The 24275-nt window shown below is 43.1% G+C and overlaps 1 protein-coding gene across 2 annotated transcripts in view; it reads right to left on the minus strand.

Annotated features, from left to right (window-relative positions):
• DPP6 (dipeptidyl peptidase like 6) overlaps positions 1-24275 on the minus strand; it is a 1223128-nt gene that overhangs the window by 256088 nt on the left and 942765 nt on the right. For both annotated transcript variants that reach the window (XM_049862671.1, XM_049862670.1), the window contains exon 7: positions 15029-15110. In XM_049862671.1, the coding sequence (XP_049718628.1) occupies positions 15029-15110 (82 nt within the window). The remainder of the gene's footprint in view (positions 1-15028; positions 15111-24275) is intronic.

The raw sequence follows: 24275 nt of genomic DNA on the forward strand, positions 1-24275 counted from the left end.
CACTCCGGGCAGTGGCGGTCCGGGGGTAGAATTCTTGCCTTCCATACAAGAGATCTGGGTCGGATTCCTGGCCAATGCGCCTCAAGTGCTGCTACCACCTGCCAATCGGTGGGGCTTCCGTGTTGCTGTGATGCAGAGCAGGCTTCAGTGGAGCTTCCAGACTAACCCAGACGAGGAAGAAAGGCCTGGTGACTACTTGTGAAAAATCAACCAGTGAAAACCCTATGGATCACAATGGTCTGATCCTGCTGTGCCTGGGGTTGCTGAGTCAGGGCAACTCAATGACAGCTAACAACAATACGTCACAAGTTATATAGCCTCAGACAGGAGGTCGGCTACCATCTACAACTGGTGAAAATACAGAAAAAATATCACAAGTGAGTCTTACGTTTGTGAGGAAAAGGTAAGTGTTTTTTACTTTTGGTGAATCACTCATTCAGACTTTGAATACTTATTAAATGGTCACTAACAGTCAAGTGTGTACTGCTGTTGTTTGTTACCATCAAGTCGATTCCAACCGTGGCGATCCGAAGTGTGCAGAGTAGAGCTGAAGTAGAGAAAATACATTTTCTATAGTGTTTTAGTAGGAAAATAAGAGAGAATATATTTTCTAGTTTAGCTGTATAAGCTGTGATTAAAATCTTTAGTCTTTGAAAACGTCGATTATTTGCTCTGGAATCTGTCTCATGATTGTTCCTTTGCAGAAAAACAAGGTAATCAAGATTTTTGTGTTGCTGACTAAACCGTGTTTCTCTCTGAGGTGACATAAACAATAAGCGATACCATCGGGACCCGAGATAATTGAACAAAACCCGGACCCATCTTATGACCGAAACCAGGGTGGCGTAAAGAGGCCTTAAGACGTCAATGATAAGTCACTTCATCTTTATGTCCCCCTCAAAGAAGAATCAACATTCCTGGAAATTTCTAAACCCTGACCCTCTACCTATAAAACCCTCTGGTAGCCCTCTTGGGGCAGACAGAACCTGGGGGAAATTTTGTCCCCTCTGTCTCTTGAACACGGTGTTCAGTAAAGCCCTCTTGCTGCCTACCTCCTCCTGTCTCACTATTGGCTTGCGGCAGGTGGCTTGAATCTGCAATTTGCGGTAACAGACTGCTCCATAAGGTTTTCAGGGCTGTGACCTTTTGGAAGCAGTTCACTAGGCCTTTCTTCAGAGGTATCTCTGCCTGGGTTTGAACCACCAACCTTTGGGTCAGTAGTCCAGCACTTAATCATTTGGATCACCCAGGGTATCCTAAGTGTAAACAGGAGCTGAGAATAGACAGTGAATGGGAAAAGATACCTGTTCTGAGGAGCTTATAGTCAGCTGGGGAAGAAAATAAGCAAACAGGACATAAAAATATAGTGTGGGTAAGTGTGATAATGGCAAAGATACAGTAAGAACACAGGAGAAGAGTCTCCAGCCTAATCTTGACTCTAGGATGAGGATCTGGGAAAATTTACTGAAGGTCGGGAGGTGTAAGCAGAGATTTGAAAGGTAAGGAGCTTTAGCAAGACAAATGATGTTGAGTGTAAGGGTGATTTTAAGTGTGCTCTGGACTGAAGGGAGAGCAAGTGCAAAGGCCCTGAGGTCAGAGAGAGTCTTGGAGAGTATGGGACTCTTGGGGAACTGGATGCAGTTCACTGTGGTGGACTATGGCCTGGCAGGGGCTGGGGAAGAGGGATGGAGGTCAGCAAGAACACCATAGGAAGGGCTTTGTGAAGCATGTGTGGAATTTGGGCTTTATCCTAAAGGCAATATAAAACAATAGAGGAATTGTACATATGAAAATTAACATGGTCATATGTGCATTTCAGATGAGCACTCAATTACAGAATGGAGAATATGGCGGAGTAGGGATAGATTTGGGGCAGGGAGACCAAGGAGTTAGCTATTACAGGAAATGAAGTCCGAGGTGATGGGGCCTAACACAGCAGCCATGGGAATGAGGAGAACAGCATAGATTTTCATAATATTAAGAAAGGAGATGCCACTGGATGTGAGTCATACGGGGGATGAGGAAGAGAGAAGAGTTAAGACTGCCGCGTTTCTGACTCAGGCAATTCACATCAGTTACCTTCAATGAGTAGCTGACGTTGCAAGAGCCACTGAAGGTTTGGGGAACAATGCTGGGTTAGTTTATGGAGAAGGTGAGCTGGAGGAGCTGCTGAGAAACCCAGTGGAGGTGCGCGGCAGGCATTACGGTTGGTGCTCTTTGCAGGAGATCTAGGCCGAAGGTGTGGTTCTGGGCCAGCCGGTGGGCAATTTTGGTGCCTGCCTGGATAAGGCTTAGCCATACATACAATTCACAGTGTTTAAATAGGCCTCTCTGAGGAAATCAAAACATAATTTCATCTGTTAATGGCCACCATGGCCATTACAGTAAAAACTAAAACCATGCTGATAAATCATTAGGTTTCTAAATTGAAGAACAAACAGAAAAATCAATTCACTAATTTGTTAATTGTTCTGTAAAGTGGAAATAACTGAACTAGATTTTAGACATGATAGCCATAAAAATAAGCACAGCTTAAAATAAATAAAACGAGGCTGCTGTTTAAATGGCCTTATTGATTATCTATGCTGACTAGTATCATTTATCCACCAGAGTAAGATACCTGTATTTCTCAGGACTCAGAGAAGGAAAATAATAAAATCTCATGGGTGTGGGGACAACCATTTCCAAGGACAGAAAGAAATCTGTATCAAGAAAGACTCTTTTAAAAAATAAAGTATGGTTTTCAAGTATTTCTAATTACATGGAAGTCCCTAGGTGGCTCAAACAGTTAAGCTCCAAAAGGTTGGCAGTTCAAACCCATCCAGGGGTACACTGGAAGGCAGGCCTGGCAATTGTTTCTGAAATATCACAGATTTGAAAATCCTATGGAGCAGCTCTACTCTGCACACACAGGGTCGCCATGAGTCAATCGACTTGACTGCAGCCAACAATAACAACGGCAATAATAACTCAGTAAGGACCAAGAAAAGGTTGTAAAGAAGGGTCCCTACAGAGCCTATTTTTAAGAAAAGACAGGAGGGATCATTTACAAATAATTGACTTGGATGCTGCTAAGACATCTCCAAGATGGTTTGTTTGAAGTGAGCCAAATGTTTTCCTTCCTATTCTGTTTAACAATCCCTACCCTAAACCCTAAGGCCCTCCCAGGTTATTACAATCAGGAATAATCTCAATTCTAGTGGAGGATAAATGAGGGCACAAAGCAATGAGGTCTATTTCCCATCAAATTACAGAGAACAAAGCACTTTGGTGTCTAGGTGGGACAGGAATAGGGGTGCTTGTTTCTGCCGCAATTCCACTGGAAACCCAAGGATGTTGGATGCTTTGCCCTGCTCAGTTCAGTTTTTCTTCTGGACAAGCTTTAATAGTGAAAACTCACATCTTTGTTTTAAGATCTTTCATAGGATAACATACTCAAAAAATCCAGAATTCCCTCTTTGGCATCGTTCATAATAAAAACTGCTCAGCTATTTAAGTACCATAACCAACACCAAACCAAACCTGTTGCCGTCGAGTCGATTCCGACTCACAGTGACCCTGCAGGACAGAGTAGAACTGCCCGCAGGGTTTGCAAGGAGCAACTGGTGGGTTGGAACTGCCAATTCTTTGGTTAGCATCTGATCTCTTAACCACTGCGCCACCAGGGCTCCAACTAAATCTTAAATATTTTAGGTTATAGCATCAAGTTTTTCCAATTCCCATGAATTTTGGAACTTATGTCCATAAATCTGACTTTCAATTCCACACTCCCTTTGGGCTGCCATTATTTAGCGAGTATTCGTTGAGAACTTACACTCTACCCATTACCTAGCACGGGGCTATGGAAGATAAAAATGTAATGGAAAGCATCCTTTGTCCTTGAACAGCTTACATTTGGTCTGGGAAATAAAATTATTCAAAAGTGAAATAGTTGAATAATAAAACAAAGTAGCATAAGATTAACTGCTACAATACGCAGGACTGACAATATTATAGTAGCTTAGAGGAACAAAAGGTCACGGTTCATCTACATGGATGAGGAGACGGAACGATTACTTTGACATTTTCCAGTTGTGAAACATTTTACGAATAGGAGGTGTTCCCTCCACCCAAATGGGAGAATTCCACAAAGTAGTCCACTAAAGCCCATTATGAGCAGTAAGGAGAATTTTTATCAGTACACACACTGCTGATCACCCCCCAAGCTACTGGAAAAATCTCCAAACGTCTGGAACTACTCTCTGCACATAATGGGAAATGATGGGTCTGATCATGGTTGCAAATGCAACGGTTCTCCCCCCCCATCCTAATGTCTGAAAAGGTTATTTTAATTCATAACTGCCTTGTTTCATTATCTAAAGACTCTATCATTAAATGTGCTCACTCTTAATGCAGAACTGTGGTCCTGCTTTTAGATTCTACTTGATAGATTATCCTGAAATCCTCTAATTTAATATTGCCAAGGCTGATGTGGGGAACCCTTGTAAATTAGATTCTTCATAAGAAAGAATACACTGTTTCAATCACAATTGCATTAAGGAAGCGCCTGTGAGGAAGAAGACATGTTTAGCCTCACAGACCTGTATGTACAATTAGAACATGTTCTGTTTTCCATCCTAAGTCCACATGTAAAAAAACTTTCCTTTGGCTTAAAAGTGGTGATAGCTGTACAACGTGATGTAATTACTAATTGTCACTGAACTGTACACAAAAAATGATGAACTGGCAAATGCCAAAAAACAAACGAACAAAAAACCGTTGCCATAGAGTTGATTCCAACTCCGAGTGACCCTATAAGACAGAGTAGAACTGCCACATAGGATTTCCAAGGAGCAGCTGGTAGATTCAAACTGGGGACCTTTTGGTTAGCAGCTGAGCTCTCAACCACTATACCACGAGGGCTACACACACATATTTACCACAATAAAAATAAATTACTAGGGAAAAAAAGGTCAATTTCAGAAAATATCTCTGAGGGTTTGTAACAGAATTAAGAAGGGACAAGTGGTCAGTACTTGAAATCAGTAGAATTTAAGGACCAGTATTTTTTTTTTTTTAGTTTAATCTCCTTGAGGAAACCCTGGTGGTGTAGTGCTTAAGAGCTATGGCTGCTAACCAAAGGGTTGGCAGTTTGAATCCGCCAGGCACTCCTTGGAAACTCTATGGGGCAGTTCTACTCTGTTCTATAGGGTCACTATGAGTCAGAATCGACTCAGTCTCCTTGAGGGCAAAGCCTGGCTTATTCACCTTTGTATCCCCCCAACAACAAGCTCTGTGTTTTACCCTAATAGCTGCTTGAGGACACGTCTATTGAGTTGAATCCCTCTTACTTGCCAATCAAGGTTCTTTTCTCTTTCATTTTTAATGAAAATATAATGTTGCTGCTTTAAAGAAACTTTTAAAGGGAAGAAGACACGCCCAGGCCAATATTCTCCAAGCCAAAATTATTATTTTGACTAAAGTATTACTTTCCCACATGCAAAAATACACTGAACTACTTATTTTAATTCCTGATATTATTTAATAGAGGATATATTCCCTATTTCCTATACAGTCTTCCATAATTTGCCAAATTGCTCTCCTATAAACACTTAGGATATTCCCAGCTTTTAATAACAATCATTACCGGTAACTGTGTTAAAAAGGGGTGTCTTTATTCAGCTATTGGCTTTTTTCTTTAATAGTTTCTTCAGGCTCTGTTCTTAGGAAAGGCATTTCTGGACTAAAGTATAAGAGTATCTTTATGGCTTTTCATTATATATTTATACTGTTTTAAGAATAAATTTTCTCTTACGTCTCTGCCTTATATTCATGCAGCATGCCAAAAGTTAAAAAAAATAAACAAATAAAAACCCTCCACTGCATCATGATTTATTACTTGCATTGTGTCCCTCACCTCCTCCGTAATCCCACAACTATGGATTTGCTTTCATGTTTTGAAATCCCCGTATCTACAGAGGGCTATTGGTGGCAGGAAACAGCCCTGGGGGTCATTTCTCAGTTCTTCTAATTCCGTACCACTCCATCCTCTCTGGTTAATTACCAAAAACTCAGCATATTTGAGTGAAAGTGAATATTAAAGTGATTTAGTCCCCACAGAGTTATGAAGTAATAACAGATTACATTCAGTTTGAAAGGTAACCTTGGTAGAGCTAGTAAATCACTCACTGAACTGGCTCCATCCATTACCTGCAGATACGGAAGACGCCTTCCATCTCTGGGATATTAATTTCTTAGTTACTGTCATGGACTTCAGTGCCCCCGACGAATGTTTTTACAATGAATACCAAATTAACCCAAACTGATTAGATGCTTTTATAAGTTATTAATAGCTTGTCACTTGAGTCTGGTCCTCTGTGTGTACATGACAGCTCATTAAGTAGTCTCCTCTCGCTGAGAAGATCAATCTTGCTGCCTACATTGGATTTGTCAACTTGAATGAAATGTTCCCTACCTACTTAGTTACTTACGTAAAACGGGATGAACAATGCTGCCCTTAGAAAAGCTGTGACTCAGAGGGCCATTTCTACTCAGGCCCTGGTGGCTGCCCAGTAAGAAAGAGACAAATGAACTGCTGACCAGCTAGTGACGCTCCCTGACTGGGTGATCTGGTCTACTGGAGTGCTGGGAGCAGCAAACAGGAGGGCTGTAGGCTTTTTACAAGGAACATATTCTCTCTGTTCAAGGGGTAATTATGGGGTGACATCAGAGCAGGGAAAGAGCTGTCACCCAACAATGGCCTTTTCTAAAGAGACAGGCACTTGAAAACTAGCAAGATGCTAAAGGCTTAGAAGAATAGAGATTGACGAATATGTTTTCTGAGCAGTGTCCCTTACTCCCTAAGAGTTGGAGAAGAGCTAAGCGAGGAAATACAGGTACCCTGGGTGTGGGTAGACAAGCTGAATGCCTTGTCCCTGAGTCCTTTGGATGCCCACCCAAAGCTCTGGGTTACATCCTGCATGTCCCTGCTTGCCTGATCACCTTCTGATGTATACCAAACTTTTATTCGATGAACTTCTCATTTTTCTTCTCATTTTCCACATTTTGGTTAAGCTGAAAAATTTAACAGCAACAACAATAGTAGTCGTCATTTACAGAGCACTTTTTTTCTAATAGGTTCCATGCTGTGCACTTCTGGTATATTAATTTAATCTTTATAATAACTTCTGTAAATTAGCTATTATAATCCCCATTTTACAGATGTGGAAACTGAGACTTTGAGAGATTAAGTAACTTCATCAAGGTCTTACCACTGGGAAGTGCCAGAACAAAGATCTGACCCTGGCATTTTTGACTCCAAAACCTGTGTTATTAACAAGCCTTGAAGAAGAAAACAAGCAAAGTAAGCTTCTTTTCCTTCTAAGGTTCAAATTCAGAACCTTTGGACTCTGGAAATGATGAGGTGGCCCTTGATACTGTGATGGAGTTTCTAAACGGGGCTTCTACTTTCCGGTTCTTGCGTTCTTGCTCCTGGCTGGAGCCCGGCCCCTCTGTTCTGGATCTGGAGCCCTGCCCCTCTGCTCCTCTGTCCTGGATCTGGAGCCCTGCCCCTCTGTCCTGGATCCGGAGCCAGGCCCCTCTGTCTTGGATCCGGAGCCTGGCCCTTCTGTCCTGGATCTGGAGCCCGGCCCCTCTGTCCTAGATCCGGAGCCCAGCCCCTCTGTCCTGGATCTGGAGCCTGGCCCCTCTGCCCCTCTGTCCTGGATCTGGAGCACTGTCCCTCTGCCCCTCTGTCCTGGATCTGGAGCCCGGCCCCTCTGCCCCTCTGCCCCTCTGTCCTGGATCTGGAGCACTGCCCCTCTGCCCCTCTGTCCTGGATCTGGAGCCCGGCCCCTCTGCCCCTCTGTCCTGGATCTGGAGCCCGGCCCCTCTGCCCCTCTGCCCCTTTGCCCCTCTGTCCTGGATCTGGAGTCTGGCCCCTCTGCCCCTCTGCCCCTCTGTCCTGGATCTGGAGCACTGCCCCTCTGCCCCTCTGTCCTGGATCTGGAGCCCGGCCCCTCTGCCCCTCTGTCCTGGATCTGGAGCCCGGCCCCTCTGCCCCTCTGTCCTGGATCTGGAGCCCGGCCCCTCTGCCCCTCTGCCCCTTTGCCCCTCTGTCCTGGATCTGGAGCCCGGCCCCTCTGCCCCTCTGTCCTGGATCTGGAGCCCGGCCCCTCTGCCCCTCTGCCCCTCTGTCCTGGATCTGGAGCCCGGCCCCTCTGCCCCTCTGTCCTGGATCTGGAGCCCGGCCCCTCTGCCCCTCTGCCCCTTTGCCCCTCTGTCCTGGATCTGGAGTCTGGCCCCTCTGCCCCTCTGCCCCTCTGTCCTGGATCTGGAGCACTGCCCCTCTGCCCCTTTGCCCCTCTGTCCTGGATCTGGAGTCTGGCCCCTCTGTCCTGGATCTGGAGTCTGGCCCCTCTGTCCTGATCTGTGCTGCAGGGTGGGGCCTGTAGACCTCACGGCCGCTGCAGCCATGGGACCACCGTCTCTCCTATCTGCAGTGATACCACCTTGAATCTGATGATGCCCCACACCTGCCACCATTGTGTAGCTGCCCACACGCTTGTGTAGACGCCCACACCGAGAGATACATGCGAGAAACGCTCTCCACTCCCAGGCCTCATGTCTCACTGCCCTTTAATCCACCTCAAAGTTCCTTTTGGAATTTTAAGAATGCCATTCATCTAGTGACTTGTGTTGAATCACTGACATTATGGTAGCATGAATTTTTATCACTTTAATAGGCCATTTTAAAAAAAGTCCTTTTCCTTAAAGCAGAAACTCAAAATACTATGAGTGCAAAACACCTCAGCTAGGGTTTTTCTGACTCCTTTATTTCATTGACTAACAGCAAAATGTTAGCAAAACACTGTCTTGAGAGGAGGGAGTGTGAGCCATCTTACCTGCTGATGCTCTTGGGACAGGTAACATAAGACCCCAGCTCTCTTTTGCTGGTGACAGATTAGCAAGAAAAATAACCATCCTTTAATAAAAGAGTTAAATAGGTGGAAAAACAGCAATGAAACAGAAGAACTCATAAGAAGCTGACTTTTAAAGGTGAGCTTCCTTAGGATTGCCTCAGTCATTAGCGAGCCAATAGTGATCCGTGATGGATCTAAGAAAGTTATGATCACTGACGCACAGAAGGGCCCAGGGCTCATGTGAACATCCCACATCCCACAGAGGTCAGAGCAGAGGATGAGGGGGGAAGAGAAGTTCCCAGTGTGGAGGCTGCTGGACGCTGGAGAGAAAGCCCTGGGTGTCAGGCTGCAGATGATTAGCAATCACACACGTGACTGAGCCTGTCCTCTGCAGGAAGCCCAGATCCTGTCAGTTCTGACCTAGTTCTTGGAGCTGAGTGGGTCTGGCAGGCATGGCCCCAAGTGAGGAGGGAGCAGGGGATGACCAATAAGACGAGTGATGTCTGTCGGGGCGGTTTGTTCCAGGAGCCATCATTTTATCAAGAGTCTAGGATGGAAGAGCCTTGACTAAAGACAAGAAGATCATACAAGGGCAATTCTCCACCCCGTGCAGCTCTGCTGCAGGCAGGACCCTTAGGTGTGAGCAGTGCGAAAGGCAAGTTGCCTGCACTGAGTTGGCAGTGGGAAAGGTGAGAGAACCTTTCTTCGGACACAGTGCATGAGAGTGGGGCGTTATGAAGACTGATGGTCTGAGATCCAGAAAGCATCACCAATACGTGTGTTCTCCATCAGGAGGAACGGTCCTGACAAAAGACAGCGTAACTTTCTTTTGCATCCTGTATCTCCAGAATCTGGCAGAGTGTCTAGAACACAGCCAGTGTCTGATAGATGTTTATTGAAACGGTGCCTGAATAAGGGAATACATGAAGGACAAACTGTTCAGACGTAAAAGGACTGGCCTCTAGAGCCCTTCACATTTACCTGCTGACCAGCCACGGCCATTGTCCATCATATCTGTCACCCCAGAGAGCATTAAGGGCTGGGAGGCTGTGTGGGAGTTCAGACTACCCAACCCCTGAGTCCTTGTCAAGACAGATGCTATCTTATGCACTGATTTAAAAAAAAAAAAAAAAGTGACTTGTATCAGGACTCCATGCCTCTTTGATAAATTACTCTGATAAATGATTTTTATAGCATTTGTGTTTCCTCTGGAAAAAATTTTCTAGGGTCTAATAACACAATCATCAAGGTACCACTTCATAATATCTAGCTTCAGTCCCCCCATTTTGGTTAGCATATCTAATTCCATTCTCCTGTCTCCAGGGACAGAACAGTCACTCAGTGTTTTTCATACCATAGCCTTCCATCACTGGGAGATGATGAACAAGCTGGCTTCCTTCTAAGGCAGCAAGCAAAGCCTGTAAGAACTCCTCAGCTTTCCCCCACTGCTGTTACCATCCCCATCCCCACACCACCCCACCAGCTTCTTTGGGAACACTGCCCTCCCCCCACCCTGGACCCCTCCAGCCCCTGCCCCAGCAGGCTCTCTGTCAGCTATCCTACTTGCTCTTCATTTTTCACGTCTGGAAGCCGTTTCTGCATTAAAGATTTCCCAACGGACTTAGTAAATATTCCTTTTAAACCTGTTCATTTATCACCATCGTGTAAACAAGCCAACCAAAGAAATGCCCTTGCTCTTTGTTTCTGATCTTCAGAATGCACCAGCAAAGATTCCAGCCCTGAATTCCTAATGCTGTGTAATGCTGGGCAGTCTTATTTTCAAAAATTTCCATGGTACTTGGTTCCAAAGAAAAACATCGTTATGTAACAAACTTGCAAAAGTTCTCCATGCTTCTATATTATCCTTCTGGGGTACCCTGCAGGCGCTTTAACCCCAAGTGCACATCATAAGTCAGCAGCCACTTTCAAAGTTTGTTCCTTTTCCAATGTCTCTAGCCGTGGTGACATAAAAGGAAATTAAGGGATATTTCTGAACCCACCTATTAGATTCCAGGCTAGCAGAGCCACCACCTGTCTGCCAGTTTGTTATACTGAGGTGGCTTGCACGTTGCTGTGATGCTGGGAGCTGTGCCAGCAGGGTCACCCATTATAGACATGTTTCAGCAAAACTTCCAGACTAAGATAGACTAGGAAGAAAGGTCTGTCAAACTACTTCCAAAAATAAGCCAGTGAAAATCCTATGGATCTTACAGAATATTGTCTGATACGGTGCTGGAAGAGGAGCCCCCTAGGTTGGAAGGCAACAACTGGCTCAAGTATGCCGGCTTTCATGAAACTGGTGCAGGACCAGGTAGCATTTTGTTCTGTTGTATATCAGGACATGATGAGCCAGAGCTAACAACAGGTTAGCAGAGACAAACCCTCTCATAAACAGGTAGATAGACACATGTAGGGACAGTGTCTTATGAAAAGATCAAAAAAAGAAACTCAGAATTTTTCAATGTAGGCAGAGATTCATCTGAAGAGGGTAAAAACATAGAAAGGTATACCATAGAGAACAGTTTTGAAATCATATATACTTTGAATGCAAATCTACATTTTTTTTTTTTTTTTTTTAGTGGCCAGTACTGCCTGAATAAAGGGGAAGGACCAAAAAACCAAACCCATTCTGACTCATAGCGATCTTATAAGACAGAGTAGTATTGCTCCATAGGGTTTCCAAGGAGCTGCTGGTGGATTTGAACTACTGACCTTTTAGTTAGCGGCTGAGCTCTTAACCACTAGGCCACCAGGGCTCCTAAAGGGAAAGGAAGATGTGTTAAATGTTTTATATGTATTTTCTCATGTAATACTACTTATTTGAGCCCATTTTCCTACTTCTAGGGTCATTTTAGCAACAATATGGTTATCCACCATGAAGAACTACAAGTACAAACCACCAGCTTTGGGGCAGAATGCAGGCTTTTCTCATGCTTAATTTTCTCACTTTCCTTTAACAATGCTCCGACCACTTGGCAGTATTTATTGCTTATGATATGATCTGGAAGTCTAATAAAATCTACTGTAGAAGGTAAGAGCCACACAGAGGCATCTGAATAAAACGCCTTTAGCTCTCTCCTGGTGCAGTGTGTCATCTTCTTGTGATTTATCGGGGTTACAGAGTCAAACACACAGCTGAGATCACTCAGCACAAGGAAGTTACAATGCTTGGAAAGCTTCTTGGTAAACTTTAACTGCAGTTGTGTTCTCTGCTCCTGAAGGAGAATTACTCATTTCAATCTGACCCATTCTAATTGAAGTAGATGTCCTTTAGGGAGCAATATTTACTTTTTAAAATAAAATGGCAGTGAGGGATTTGTTGCTTGCCACCACTTAACAGGGCAGTATTTGCAAGTCCTGCTTATGAGAGGCTGCCTGCTTCCTTTGTAGCATGATTGATGCCTGACAACTGTGTATGTGACTCCAGGGGCTATGTTTCCACCCGGGAGGATCACCAAGGTCTTCCTAACACAAGGGTCAGCAAACTATGACTCACGGGCCAAATTGCCTGCTTTTGTAAATAAAGTTTTATTGGAACACAACCATGCTGTCTTAGTTAGCCAGTGCTGCTAAAACAGAAATACAAGTGGATGGCTTTAACAAACAGAAATGTATTTTCTCACAGTTTAGGTGGCTAGAGGTCTGAATTCAGGGCACCGGCCTTAAGGGAAGGCTTTCTCTCTCTGTCAGCTCTGGGAGAAGGTCCTTGTCTCTTCAGCTTCCATTTCCTGGTTCCTTGGAGATCTCCATGTGGCTTGGCATCTATCTTCCCCCATCCTTGTTGGCTTAATCTGTCCTTTTATATTTTGTAAGAGACTGATTCAAGACATACTCTACACTAACTTGCGTCATTAACATAACAAAGATAACCCATTCCCAAATGCGATTATAACCACAGGCATAGAAGTTTGGATTTACGACACATATTTTGGGGGACACAGTGCAATCCATGACACACGCCCATTTGTTTATATAGTGTCTAGGCTGCTTTTGAACTGCAACAGTAGAATTGAGTAGTTGCCATGGAGACCATGTGACCTGAAAGCCTAAAATATTTATTATCTGGCTTTTTACAGCACAAATCTTCCAAGCTGTGTTCTGAAATACAGGATGCTCTGTTGACATTGTGCCTATTATACCTGTATAGTAAAATTCCAAAGTTTGAATAAGCTTAAAAGCTGAAATATTTCTGAGTACTTGAACATTCATTTCTTTGAAGCAGAAAGGATATCAAAGTCCCCTCATTTTTAATACTCTCTTAGAACATATTCATAGACTCTGGCTGTATTCCTGTCATCCAATTATTTTATGCTTCAGTGATTTAGGACCATAAGAATATTTTAATTAATCAGGCTGCTTACTCACTTATTTCTTTACCTCAACAAATATTTACTGAGCACCATGCACCACGCTAGGCAGAGTACAGAGATGAAAAGGGCTGAATGCTTGGACTAAAGGGCCATCCAACCAAGAAGTGAGGCACGACGATGCGTAACAAGAAATCATACGTGATAGAAGTTCGCACACTGAGATATGAGAGCCCCAAAAGAGGCCCGCCTAGCAGTGTGGGAAGGGCAGGCAGAGAAGCTGCCTCAGAAAGGTTGACATCCATTTTGTCTTCATTATAATTATTCTCAGAGATTAAATATGACAACTTCTCTAATCACTTATGTCACCCCTGTTCTCAGAGGAGGATGACATGAGTATAAAGTCAATTATCCAAGACGTAGCAGTGGCTTCAGATAGATTTTCAGAGGGTTTTAAATTCAACTTTTAACAATTCACTCACATGAGTCTTGAACACTTAGGTCTTCTCCAAATTTCCTCCTAAACTGCATTTTTTTCCTAGTGTAAGCGCTACTACTGCCTTTGAAGAAAGTGGAACTTTATCTTCTCATTGTGACCAAGTTGATGGATTGATGTCCGTCTACTGAAGTCAGCTGTCGACAAGCTCCCCTCCTCCTGTCCCCTGTGATTCTCACCAGTTAAGCGTGTTTATCTAAATCTCTGATTACCAAGGGACACTTAAGTAATAGCTAAAATAGTTTTGTGCCCTACATACATTTCCTGTTTCTTTGAACCAATTTGAGGCAAAAAGAATTGATGTAGAACCAAGAAAATATAATTGTACTATTGGGAAAAATAAGACTATTTTAATTCTTAAGACAGTAGACAGCCTATCCAATATAACCCCAAACCCAATCTTTTAAATGTGATCAATTTCTGTGCTCTTTCAGGAAAAGAAAGCTTTAAAAATGCAGCTCAATTTAATCAGCTTAAAGATGCAGAAGGTGACAGTGACTTGAATATCACAAACACGTCCCTTGATCTTCAAACTCCGGAGACTTTCTTGAAATAAGGTGAAATAGAACTGATGGATATCATCTGGTTTAGAAAACTGTAATGCTAGGGTTGAAGCAAGCCTGAGAGATTGACTTACCCAAATACTTCACTTTCTACCTGGGCCAGCTGGCTCCAGCCTGACCGGTGGGTGAGCTGCCCAAAGGCCAGCCGGCCAGCAGACCGTCCAGGGCTAGAGCTCTCATCTTATGCCTACTGTCTCAGGGCTCCTTTCCATTGTACCGTCCTTGCCATTAGCAGGTTTCTGTAATTTTGTCAATTTTCATGGAAAACAATGAAAAGGTTTGATATTGGATTGAGAGGGCTGGATTGGCTCCGGTGAGTTATAAGCATTGATGCTACACCCAGAGGGCAGCTAAATCACAGGGAGCAAATCTACATTCTCCAAAATCCCCCAAAGAAGAGTGCCAGAGTTCAAGGTGAAAAATAAGAAACTGTCAATGACTCCACGATTCTGGTAATGCCCAAGTTGCAGCCCTTCCGGTGAAATGTATCTCTCTGAGTTCACAATAAATCCAGAGTCTAAACAAACAGCTACCTTTGGGAACCCATTTAAGGTTATCAGATATGGGAAAGAAAACATACGCTAGTCCAATGTTAAGAGACTTCTCCATCTAAAAAGAAAAGGCGATTCTACATGCTCAGGTATCTTGGTGTACTGATCCGAATGTAATTTACACACACACTGTGACAGCAGTGAAACACACTCAGTCTGTAAAATATAAACATAAAAATCACCACCTGATCAATGAATATGACTCGCTTACCAGCTGCTGGCCTTTCGGGCCCCATCCTGCATACTGAAGCTTGGCATTGCTGACTTCTGGCGGATCCAGACTTTGAGGGTCCCTGGGGTGGGGGAAGCAAACAGTGAGAACCAATAACTTAAGATGCTATAATTTTATCCTCTAGCCGTAACTTACTACTTTCTATTTCCACTGCAACAATTTCAGAAGCTTGCCTCTTGTTATTAAATGTCTTATTCAGTCACCATCAGCTCCCTTCCAACGTATATTGTTTACATGATACTGAAATCAGTCTGTTACTGCTTAACTCAAAGAGCAAATATTCATCGAGAGACCATGCAGAGAGGTGTACTGATCAATTTGAATAATATCCAGAATAGTCAAAATTAAAAACTTAAATGCATAGAAATTCAAGAGGAAATACCCAGAACCTATGTCTCTATCTTTGGCTTTCGTAGTAGACAGTGTTTTTCTAAGCACAAAGCCAGGTCATCCTGACTTTCCCAGACAGTGGCCTCCTGACTGATTCTACCCTTTGGTTTGTGCTGAGAGCAACAAATCTGCAGCCAGAGACAGAGAGGCAGAGATACAGAGAGAAATAGGCAGAGAGATGGAGATACAGAGATTTTTTCTTTTCCAACAGTATTTATAGTTTCCATTCTTAATTTATTGATATGCAAAGTACAACCACAACACAATCTTGTCCCTTTACGTAAAGGTCATAGTGCATAAAGGTCACAGTGAAAAAATTAAAAAATGAAAAAACCTGACACTTTCTCCCAGGCATTCCATAGTACATTTTGTGGCTATGCTGTCTACCACGTGTAGAAAGATGTGTTTCCGTCTTCCCGAGGATGACGCCACCCTGTGCTCTGCTGAGCAGACAGCCTCGGTCAGGTGAGCCCCTGTCACCTGGCTACTATAATATTGCTTATGCTGAAGATATAGCTGTGAATGGACTGGTTCGTCCACAGACAGCAGTTTGCTGAATGGTCTTTGGAAAGGAAAAAAAAAGAAGCTGAATTTTTGGCATTGTGTGAACAAAGGAGATAAGGCAGGAAGGTGACATGAGGAAGGACTTGCTGATTCAGGGATGGACTCAGCAGAGAATTCCAAAGTAATTGCTTAATAAGACTGCCAGGGAAAAACAGGGGATACATTTAAGGGTAAACACAGTCGGGGAGGTGAGATCTTCCATAATGCCCCAGGATAGTTTTAGAGGCTGTTCCTGGGACTGGAGGAACCAGGGGAGCCTGAAGAGAGAGCTCCATTGATAAGCAGGGGGTGCAGTGATCATGAGAACCAGCGGGGAGGGCTGATGCTGGAGCATGGACAATACATAAGGTCGGGGCGGGGGGTTCTTATCATTCAGGTTCCAAAGGAATTTTTAACAAATCCTACCAGTTGTATGTTTTGAATGTTTCAAAATATATTTATAAACACGGGTAAATTCATTTTTAACCTTAGTGCAGAGAAAGGCTTTTCCAAGGATGACTCAAAATTTAGGAGCAATAAAAGAAGAGATTGATAAATCTGGCTGTATAAAAATTTCAACATTTTTACATGACAAAACACCATAAACAAAAGACAGCCGACAAACTGGGAGAAGACACTCACATCACATACCACAGACTAATGGCCAATACGAAGTGGAAACACTAACAAGAGAACCTAACCCTTACAGATGAATCGAAATTGAAAACTGCACAGAAGGGGATCGAGGAGAAGAGAATTAACATAAGTTACTTTGGGAAGCAGTATTTTGAGAGGATGCTGTAAAGCTAAAGACAAAAAAAAAAAAACCTATTAATAAATGTTCCCACATAGCTAATAAATGTTTCTCATAGGGGTTCAGTTAGCAATTCTGAATGCTAACCTGAACCCTTTCTTCTGTATATTAAAACCAAAAACAAAACCAAACCCACAGCTAACGAGCTGATTCTGACTCATAGTGACCACACAGGTTCCCAAGGCTGTAAATCTCTACAGAAGCAGACCGCCACATCTTTCTCCTGCAGAGCTGCTGGTGGTTTCGAACCGCCGAACTTTCAGTTAGCAGTCAAATAAATGCTTTAACCACTGTGCCACCAGGGCTCCTTATGTATATACTAGAATTGAAAAATATGTAATATGTAAATAGATCGAAGATTTCTCACTGTTGGAGAGAAAGTTATAAACAGGGAAAGGGAGGAGGGCTGAAATAAACTGATGTTGGAATTAGAGGTACCTGTATTTTTTTATTTTTGTCTAACTAGCTCTCTAGCTCTCTATACACACACAGATAACACAGATATCTGCATATTCATGAACTAGTATGCATACATATATTTCCTAGCTCTGTATGCTGAGAGAGCCTAGAAGCAATGATACCTCAGTAGCAATGAGCCTACCTAGCGCCCGGATCTTGGTTTCTGAATACCATTCTCCAATAAAAGGAACCAGGGCACCTAGGAAAAATAATTGTATCCAGTGCTGGAGCAGGGAAAATACAAGATGAATCTGGAACATCTTAAGGGGTCAGAAAATAAGAAAAAACTCAAAAGAAGGTGGAAGCTTGTTGAAAGAACACAGTAGCTAATCTAAAGGCATTCCTAATGGCCAAAGCTGGTACGATTTGAGCAATAAAATAAATAATGATAGTATTAGATTTTAACTCATGGAACAAAATAAATAACCATGAGTCTATACTAATATAATAAATAACCAAATAAATAAATGGGGGAGAAGAGTCAGCTTTTTCTCACAACAGAATTTCAATTAGTAAATAAGGAAAGAGAGGGGGAAATGGAATCACTGTGAGACTAACACCACAGAGATAACAGTGGCAGACAAGGTCCACTGGTGGATGCTCAAATTATTCGGAGAAAGTCTGAGGAGAAACAGGATTTGCATGGCCTCAAAGTATCTCCCCTAAAATACTTATCAACCAGAAAGGGAAAGGTAGTAGCTTTACAGTGGAGGGACTCAGCAGACAGCAATTTAACCAAGGGATTACGATAAATATCACCAGAAATAAGACATATCAATATCATGGCCCTTTGATAGGATGTACCAAGAAGAACAAAGCATCATTTTTATGGTATTTTTGCCAAAAATGCATAACCTCACTCCAATCATGAGAAAACAATGGGCTAACTCAAACCGAGAGACAATCCATGAAATAACTGATCCGTACTCTTCAGAAGTGTCAAGATCACGAAAGACAAGGAAAGAATAAGGAATTGTTACAGACCAGAGGAGACTAAGCAGAAATAACTTCTAAAGACAATGTGGGTCCTGAAACAAAGGATATTGGTTGAAAAATTGATAAAATTCAAATAAAGTTTGTAGTTGAGTTAATTATACAGTACCCATGTTAGTTTCCTGTTCCTGATAATTATACTGTGGTTATTAGATACGTTGCATTAGGGGAAGTGGGATGAGGCATATAAGAAGGAAATTCTTTGTACTATTTTTGCAACATTTTAAGTCTAAATTAATTCAAAATAAAAAGTTAAAAAAACAAAGTATTTTCATAACTTACATCTCATTAGTTATAAAAATTCATATAGAAAGGAATTAAAAGTTAGATAATTTCCTTCTCAACAGCTTGACGTTAGGAACTGAAAAATATTACTTTAGTCTCTAGCCCTGCATAGGCACCAATACACACATTTGAAGAAACAGATGAGTAGATATAGTTGGGTATGGAAGTGGCTCTAAACCAAAGAGGTGGCAAGTTTAGGGACAAACAATGCATCTGACAGGCCTGGGTTTAGATGGAATTTTCTAAAAGCACCAAGGATAGGGTAGGAGACAAGAAAAAAAAATAGTTTAAATTCTATACCCTTGTTTAATGTTAAATTCATTGTGTTAGACTGTGATTTCCAACAGATGTCTAAAATATTCAGGATCAGCGGGGGATTAACCTCTCTTTAATTTTACAGGTGTAAAGCCCCATAAATGCTGACTGGAAAGGCATCTCCAAGTGGGTAATGTGCCTCACAAGATTACTTGAGCCCCAGGGCCAAGATGCCACAGTTACACCTGCATTTCAATTCCTATTTCCTTGTGCACGTCTACATACAAAAGAAGCTTTATTACTTCTCTAAAGCTAAAATACATTTCCCATCCCTCACCACCAACACATTAGACAAGTTCCTAAAGCATGAAGGTGGCCAAGAGTAATGGGAAGAACCACAGACTAGAAATCAGAAGGCTGGTATCCTAGTTCTCTCTGAGCCTTAGTTTCATTTCATCAGGAATGGGGATAAGAGCTACCTGTAAAAACGGCACAGTGGGAGTGTCTGACCTCCCCTAACTTCCCGAGGGGGAGAGAGAATCACCATCAGCGTCAGCCCAAAGCTGATTCCTATGAGGCAGAGGTTAGACATAACTCCACCCTCCAACCTTTTCACTAATTCTGACACCAGCTCTCCCTCCCATGGCACTGTCTACTTCTCTGCTAGGTTCGATAATTTGTTGCCATGGCCACACAGAACTCTAAGACCATATTCACAACTATGGGTTTTTTTAGGGAAGTAACAAGTTACAATTCAGGATCAGAAGCCAAGCAGGATACAGTTCATCAATCAGAATGCCTTCTTCTCAGCCAAGCCCACAGGCAGGTCTTTCTCTGGCCCTTGGCTTCTCAGCCCCCCAGGCTCTTGGCCCCTCAGCCCCTTGGCCCTGCCTCTGTCCCACTCAGGCAAGTGTTATAAAGCTCTTTAGCTCCACGGATAAGTGCCCAGAGGCATCGCATTCCACCAGAAAGACTCAGCCCGAAGGCACTCAGTTCCCAGGCTCCGTGGGTCAGCGAGCCTAGCTCCACCAAGTGCCTGGAGCTACCCTGCTCCACCAGCAAGCCTCCTGCCAGAAGGCACTCAGCTTTCTCGCTCTGTAGGCTGGGAAGCCCACTATGCTGTTTTCTGCTGGTGTCCTGGTTCTGCTGCCTCCACTCTCGCCATTTCTCTGCCTCTCGGTCTCGCCATCTCTTGTCAGCTGTGGTGTTACAGCTCTCTCTCTCTGCCTCCTGGGTCTAGGAGGTTCTCAGCACAGGAATCCTGGGTCCAAAGAATGCACTCTACTTCCAGCTCTTCTTTCTTGGTGGTAATGAGGTCCTCCCTTTCTGCCTCTGGGATGGCTCATTTTAAGCCTAGTAGGATGGCAAAACTGACCAATCACTTCGTTAGGGTTTCATACACCTTATTTGCATTGTCCCACCCCCACAAGAGTGTCATGCACCTTATTTGTATTATTAGCTAGTTGTCCAATCCCCTTGGTGGGATTTGCATAGCCCCATCTAATCATTTAATGGGAGTTACAAGACCATGGCAAGAAAGGCCATATGAAAAAGATCCATCGCACGGCACACTACACTTTCTCCCACAGAATGGTCATGATATTCAGGGAAAACAATGAATATTAATTTATAAACTCTAATGCACCCTAAAGGAGCCCTGGTGGTGCAGCGGTTAAATGCTTGGCAGCGAACTGAAAAGTCAGCAGTTTGAACCCACCAGTTGCTCCATGGGAGAAAGATGTGGCAGTCTGCTTCCGTAAAGTTTATAGCCTTGGAAACCTTCTGAGGCAGTTCTACCCTGTCCTACAGGGTCATATGAGTTGGAATGCACTAGATGGCAATGGGTTAATATACTCTAAAGAAATAAGTAACTATTTTTGTTTTTGCTAGCTAGTGAATCAATCAATCTCGCTTTCTCTCGCCATCTGTGTATGTGTGTCTCTCTCTGCCAATGAGTTAAACAAATGCCTCCAAGATTCCAGGAGTGCATTGCTGAGTTCCAGTAATCTCTTTTAAGGAAAACAGCAGGGTAGTGGGCTGTACCTCAATGGGAGCAAGCCGTGAGGTGGTGAAAAAAATTATAAGAAGTTCTAAATTTAATTCTGAATTCTTCCATTAACTAGCAGTAGTACCTGGGACAATAGGGTAACTCAATCTAAGTTTGTTTCCTCATGTATAAAATGAAAATAATATTGCATACTTCACAGGATTAGATTCAGTAATATATTGTATGTGAAAACAGGTAGCACAGAGCTTACCTATAGGTATACAATAAATGCCAGTTTATTTGCTGATAAACTGGTAAATAAATTCTATTAAAAACCCATTACCATCTAGTTGATTCCAACTCATACGACCCTATAGAACAGAGTAGAACTGCTCCATAGGGTTTCCAAGGAGCATCTGGTGGATTCAAATTGCCAACCTTTTCATTAGCAGCTGAACTCTTAGCCGCTACACCATCAGGGTTTCTATTCATTGATAAACTGGTAAATAAATTCTATTAAGATATATATATATATACACACATACATCCTCTTCTCAATTAGTAGGACCAACTGGTTGAATGCTGATAAAATATTATTACAATCATTATCTATATGTAATTTTGGGTTACTGGGTAGTAATATATCTGATATAAGGACACATTTACTCTATAGAACTTAGCAGCAAAAGCCAACGGCCCAAATTCCTGCATTTGATGGGAGACTGGGTTCAGGGATCTCAGTACTAAACCATGTCCTTCACATTTGTTTCTGTGAAATAAATTTTTTTTTTCATTGACATTTGATGGTATCAGAGTCTTTGTTTTTGAGCTAACAGGGATTTTTTTGGTAATCTCCTTTAACTTCCATTCCAATGTAGAAGTCCCATCTTCAGTTCACTAGATGGTCCTTCATTCTCTGCTTAAATCTCCCATTGGATGGCCCGGCACAATTATATTTCTGCCTCAGTCTAGCAAATGCCCACTTGGTTTCGTGCTGCAGTACACCTTCTCCACAACAATCCTAGACAATTGGTAGCTACCAGAGAAGCACACCGCTACCAGAGAAGAATGAGCCCTAGTGGTGCACTGGTTAACTACCCAGCTGCTAACTGAAAGGTTGGTTGTTCGAACTCACCAGTGGCTCAGTGGGAGAAAAAAATTGGTGATCTGGTCCCATAAAGGTTATAGCCTAGGAAACCCTATGGGGCAGTTCTATCCTGTCATATGGGGTTGCTGTGAATCAGAGTTGACGAAACACAACAACAGCTGCATCCACCCTTCCTTCTCCTCCTCCTCAAGGAGAGGGTACACCACTCCTGTCTCATTCAGCTCCTCCTTCTGCACCTCCTTCCCCATCCCATCAATTCCTTTCTTTTCCACTTACCTTCCTGGAAAACTTATTTTGCTTCAGCCTCTTCGAGGACTTTACTCAGTCATCCTTTCTATCTTTACTCTCTCTTTGGCTCTTACTCCTTTCCCTCAGGCTATTCTTCCATCTAAATGTAAAGCAAAACTAAATGTCTTTTGATACAGCTTCTCCATCCATCTATGGTCCAATTGCTAATCCTCTTCTCACTCAGACTCTGTAAATAAGCAGACAAAACCCAGGTGCCATTTCCTTACCTCACACCATTCCTCAACCCAATGCAAGGTGGCTTCCACCCCACCGGGATGCTGAAGTTGCTGTTTTAATGATCATCCACTGCCACTGAGTTGTCAAACTTAATGGATGCTTTTAGTCCTTGACTTATTTGCTCTCTCTCTGTATACGGTTCTGCTGCTTGACCAGGACACTGCATTCACCTGGCTCTCCTCATTCCTCCTTAATGCACTGCTTTACCTCCTTCTACAGGCTCTTCTTTCTCTGCCCGCTCTTTAAAAGTCAGTGTCCTCAATACAGCAGAGGTCAACACAACTGGACTAAACCAAAAGCAAACAAGTGTCCTGAATAAACTGAACACTTTGAAGGCCAGTGTAGCAGGAGCAGACTTTTGCGGACCATGGTTTCAGAGGACATCTAAGTCAATCGGCATAATAAAATCTATTAAGAACACATTCTGCATCCCACTTTGGAGAGTGGTGTCTGGGGTCTTAAACGCTAGCAAGCAGCCATCTCAGGTGCATCAATTGGTCTCAACCCACCTGGATCAAGAAAGAATGAAGAACACCAAAGACAAAAGGTAATTATGAGCCTAAGAGACAGAAAGGACCACATAAACCAGAGACTACATCAGCCTGAGACCAGAAGAACTAGACAGTGCCCAGCCACAACCAATGACTCCTCTGACAGGGAACAAAACAGAGAACCCCTGAGGGAGCAGGAGAGCAGTGGGATGCAGATCCCAAATTCTCGTAAAAAGACCAGACTTAATACTCAGACTGGGACTAGAAGGACCCAGGACACCATGGTCCCCAGACATTCTGTTAGGCCAAAACAGGAATCATTCCCAAAGCTAACTCTTCAGACAGGGATTAGACTGGAAAATGGGATGGAAAATGATACTGGTGAAGAACGAGCTTCTTGGATCAAGTAGACACATGAGACTATGTTGGCATCTCCTGTCTGGAGGGGAGATGAGAGGGCAGAAGCTGCCCAAATGGACACGAGGAGAGAGAGAGTGGAGGGAAGGACTGTGCTATCTCATTAGGGGGAGAGCAATTAGGAGTGTATAGCAAAGTATATGTAAGTTTTTGTATGAGAGATTGACCTGATTTGTAAACTTTCACTCAAAGCACAATAAAAATGAATTAAAAAAAAAAAGTCAGTGTCCTGGGCTTCCATTACCAGCCACTGCTCTTCCCATTCCCCTAAGTGATCTCCTTCACCAATATGTTTTCCATTACAATTCCTAGTCTGATGAACACCAAAACCACATCGCTAGTCCAGGCCTCTCGCTAAGCTTCAGACTGCATACAGGGTGTCTCCATGTGGATATCCCATGCGTCCTTCAAGTTAATGCATGTGAAACTGAGCCCATCATGCTGCTCTATGTCCCCTTCACAGGTGGTGGCACCACTGTCCACCCAGTCACACAAGCCAGAGACCTGCTGCAGACCTTGTAGAGATCAACTAACCAAACCCTTCACTTCTCAGATGCAGAAACTGAGGCACAAGTGCGTGGGTGATTTGCTCAAAGACAAAGAATTGATTAGCTTTTGTTTGAAGATTAATTCCCTGTTTTGATTAAAGGGTGAGAAATCGCCAACTGACTATAAAGAACAAAGTAGAGACCCCCAGACAGCAAAGCAAAAGCAAACACTGAGTAAGTTTTATCCTCTAGCCTTTTGCTGTGCCCATCTCATAGTGCTTCCTCATGCAACAAGCTCTTTCATCAGTGTTGTTGTTGTTAATAGCTGTTGAGTCAGCTCCGACTCATAGTGAACTTATGTATAAAAGAACAAAGCATTGTCCGGTCTGTGCCAATGTCACGATCACTGGTTTGAGTCCATTGTTGAAGCTATTGTGTAATGTCTTCTAATCTGGAGCCTTGTCTTTCAGC

The sequence above is a fragment of the Elephas maximus genome, chromosome 20 (assembly GCF_024166365.1).
Source record: "Elephas maximus indicus isolate mEleMax1 chromosome 20, mEleMax1 primary haplotype, whole genome shotgun sequence".
Taxonomy (NCBI): Eukaryota; Metazoa; Chordata; class Mammalia; order Proboscidea; family Elephantidae; genus Elephas; species Elephas maximus.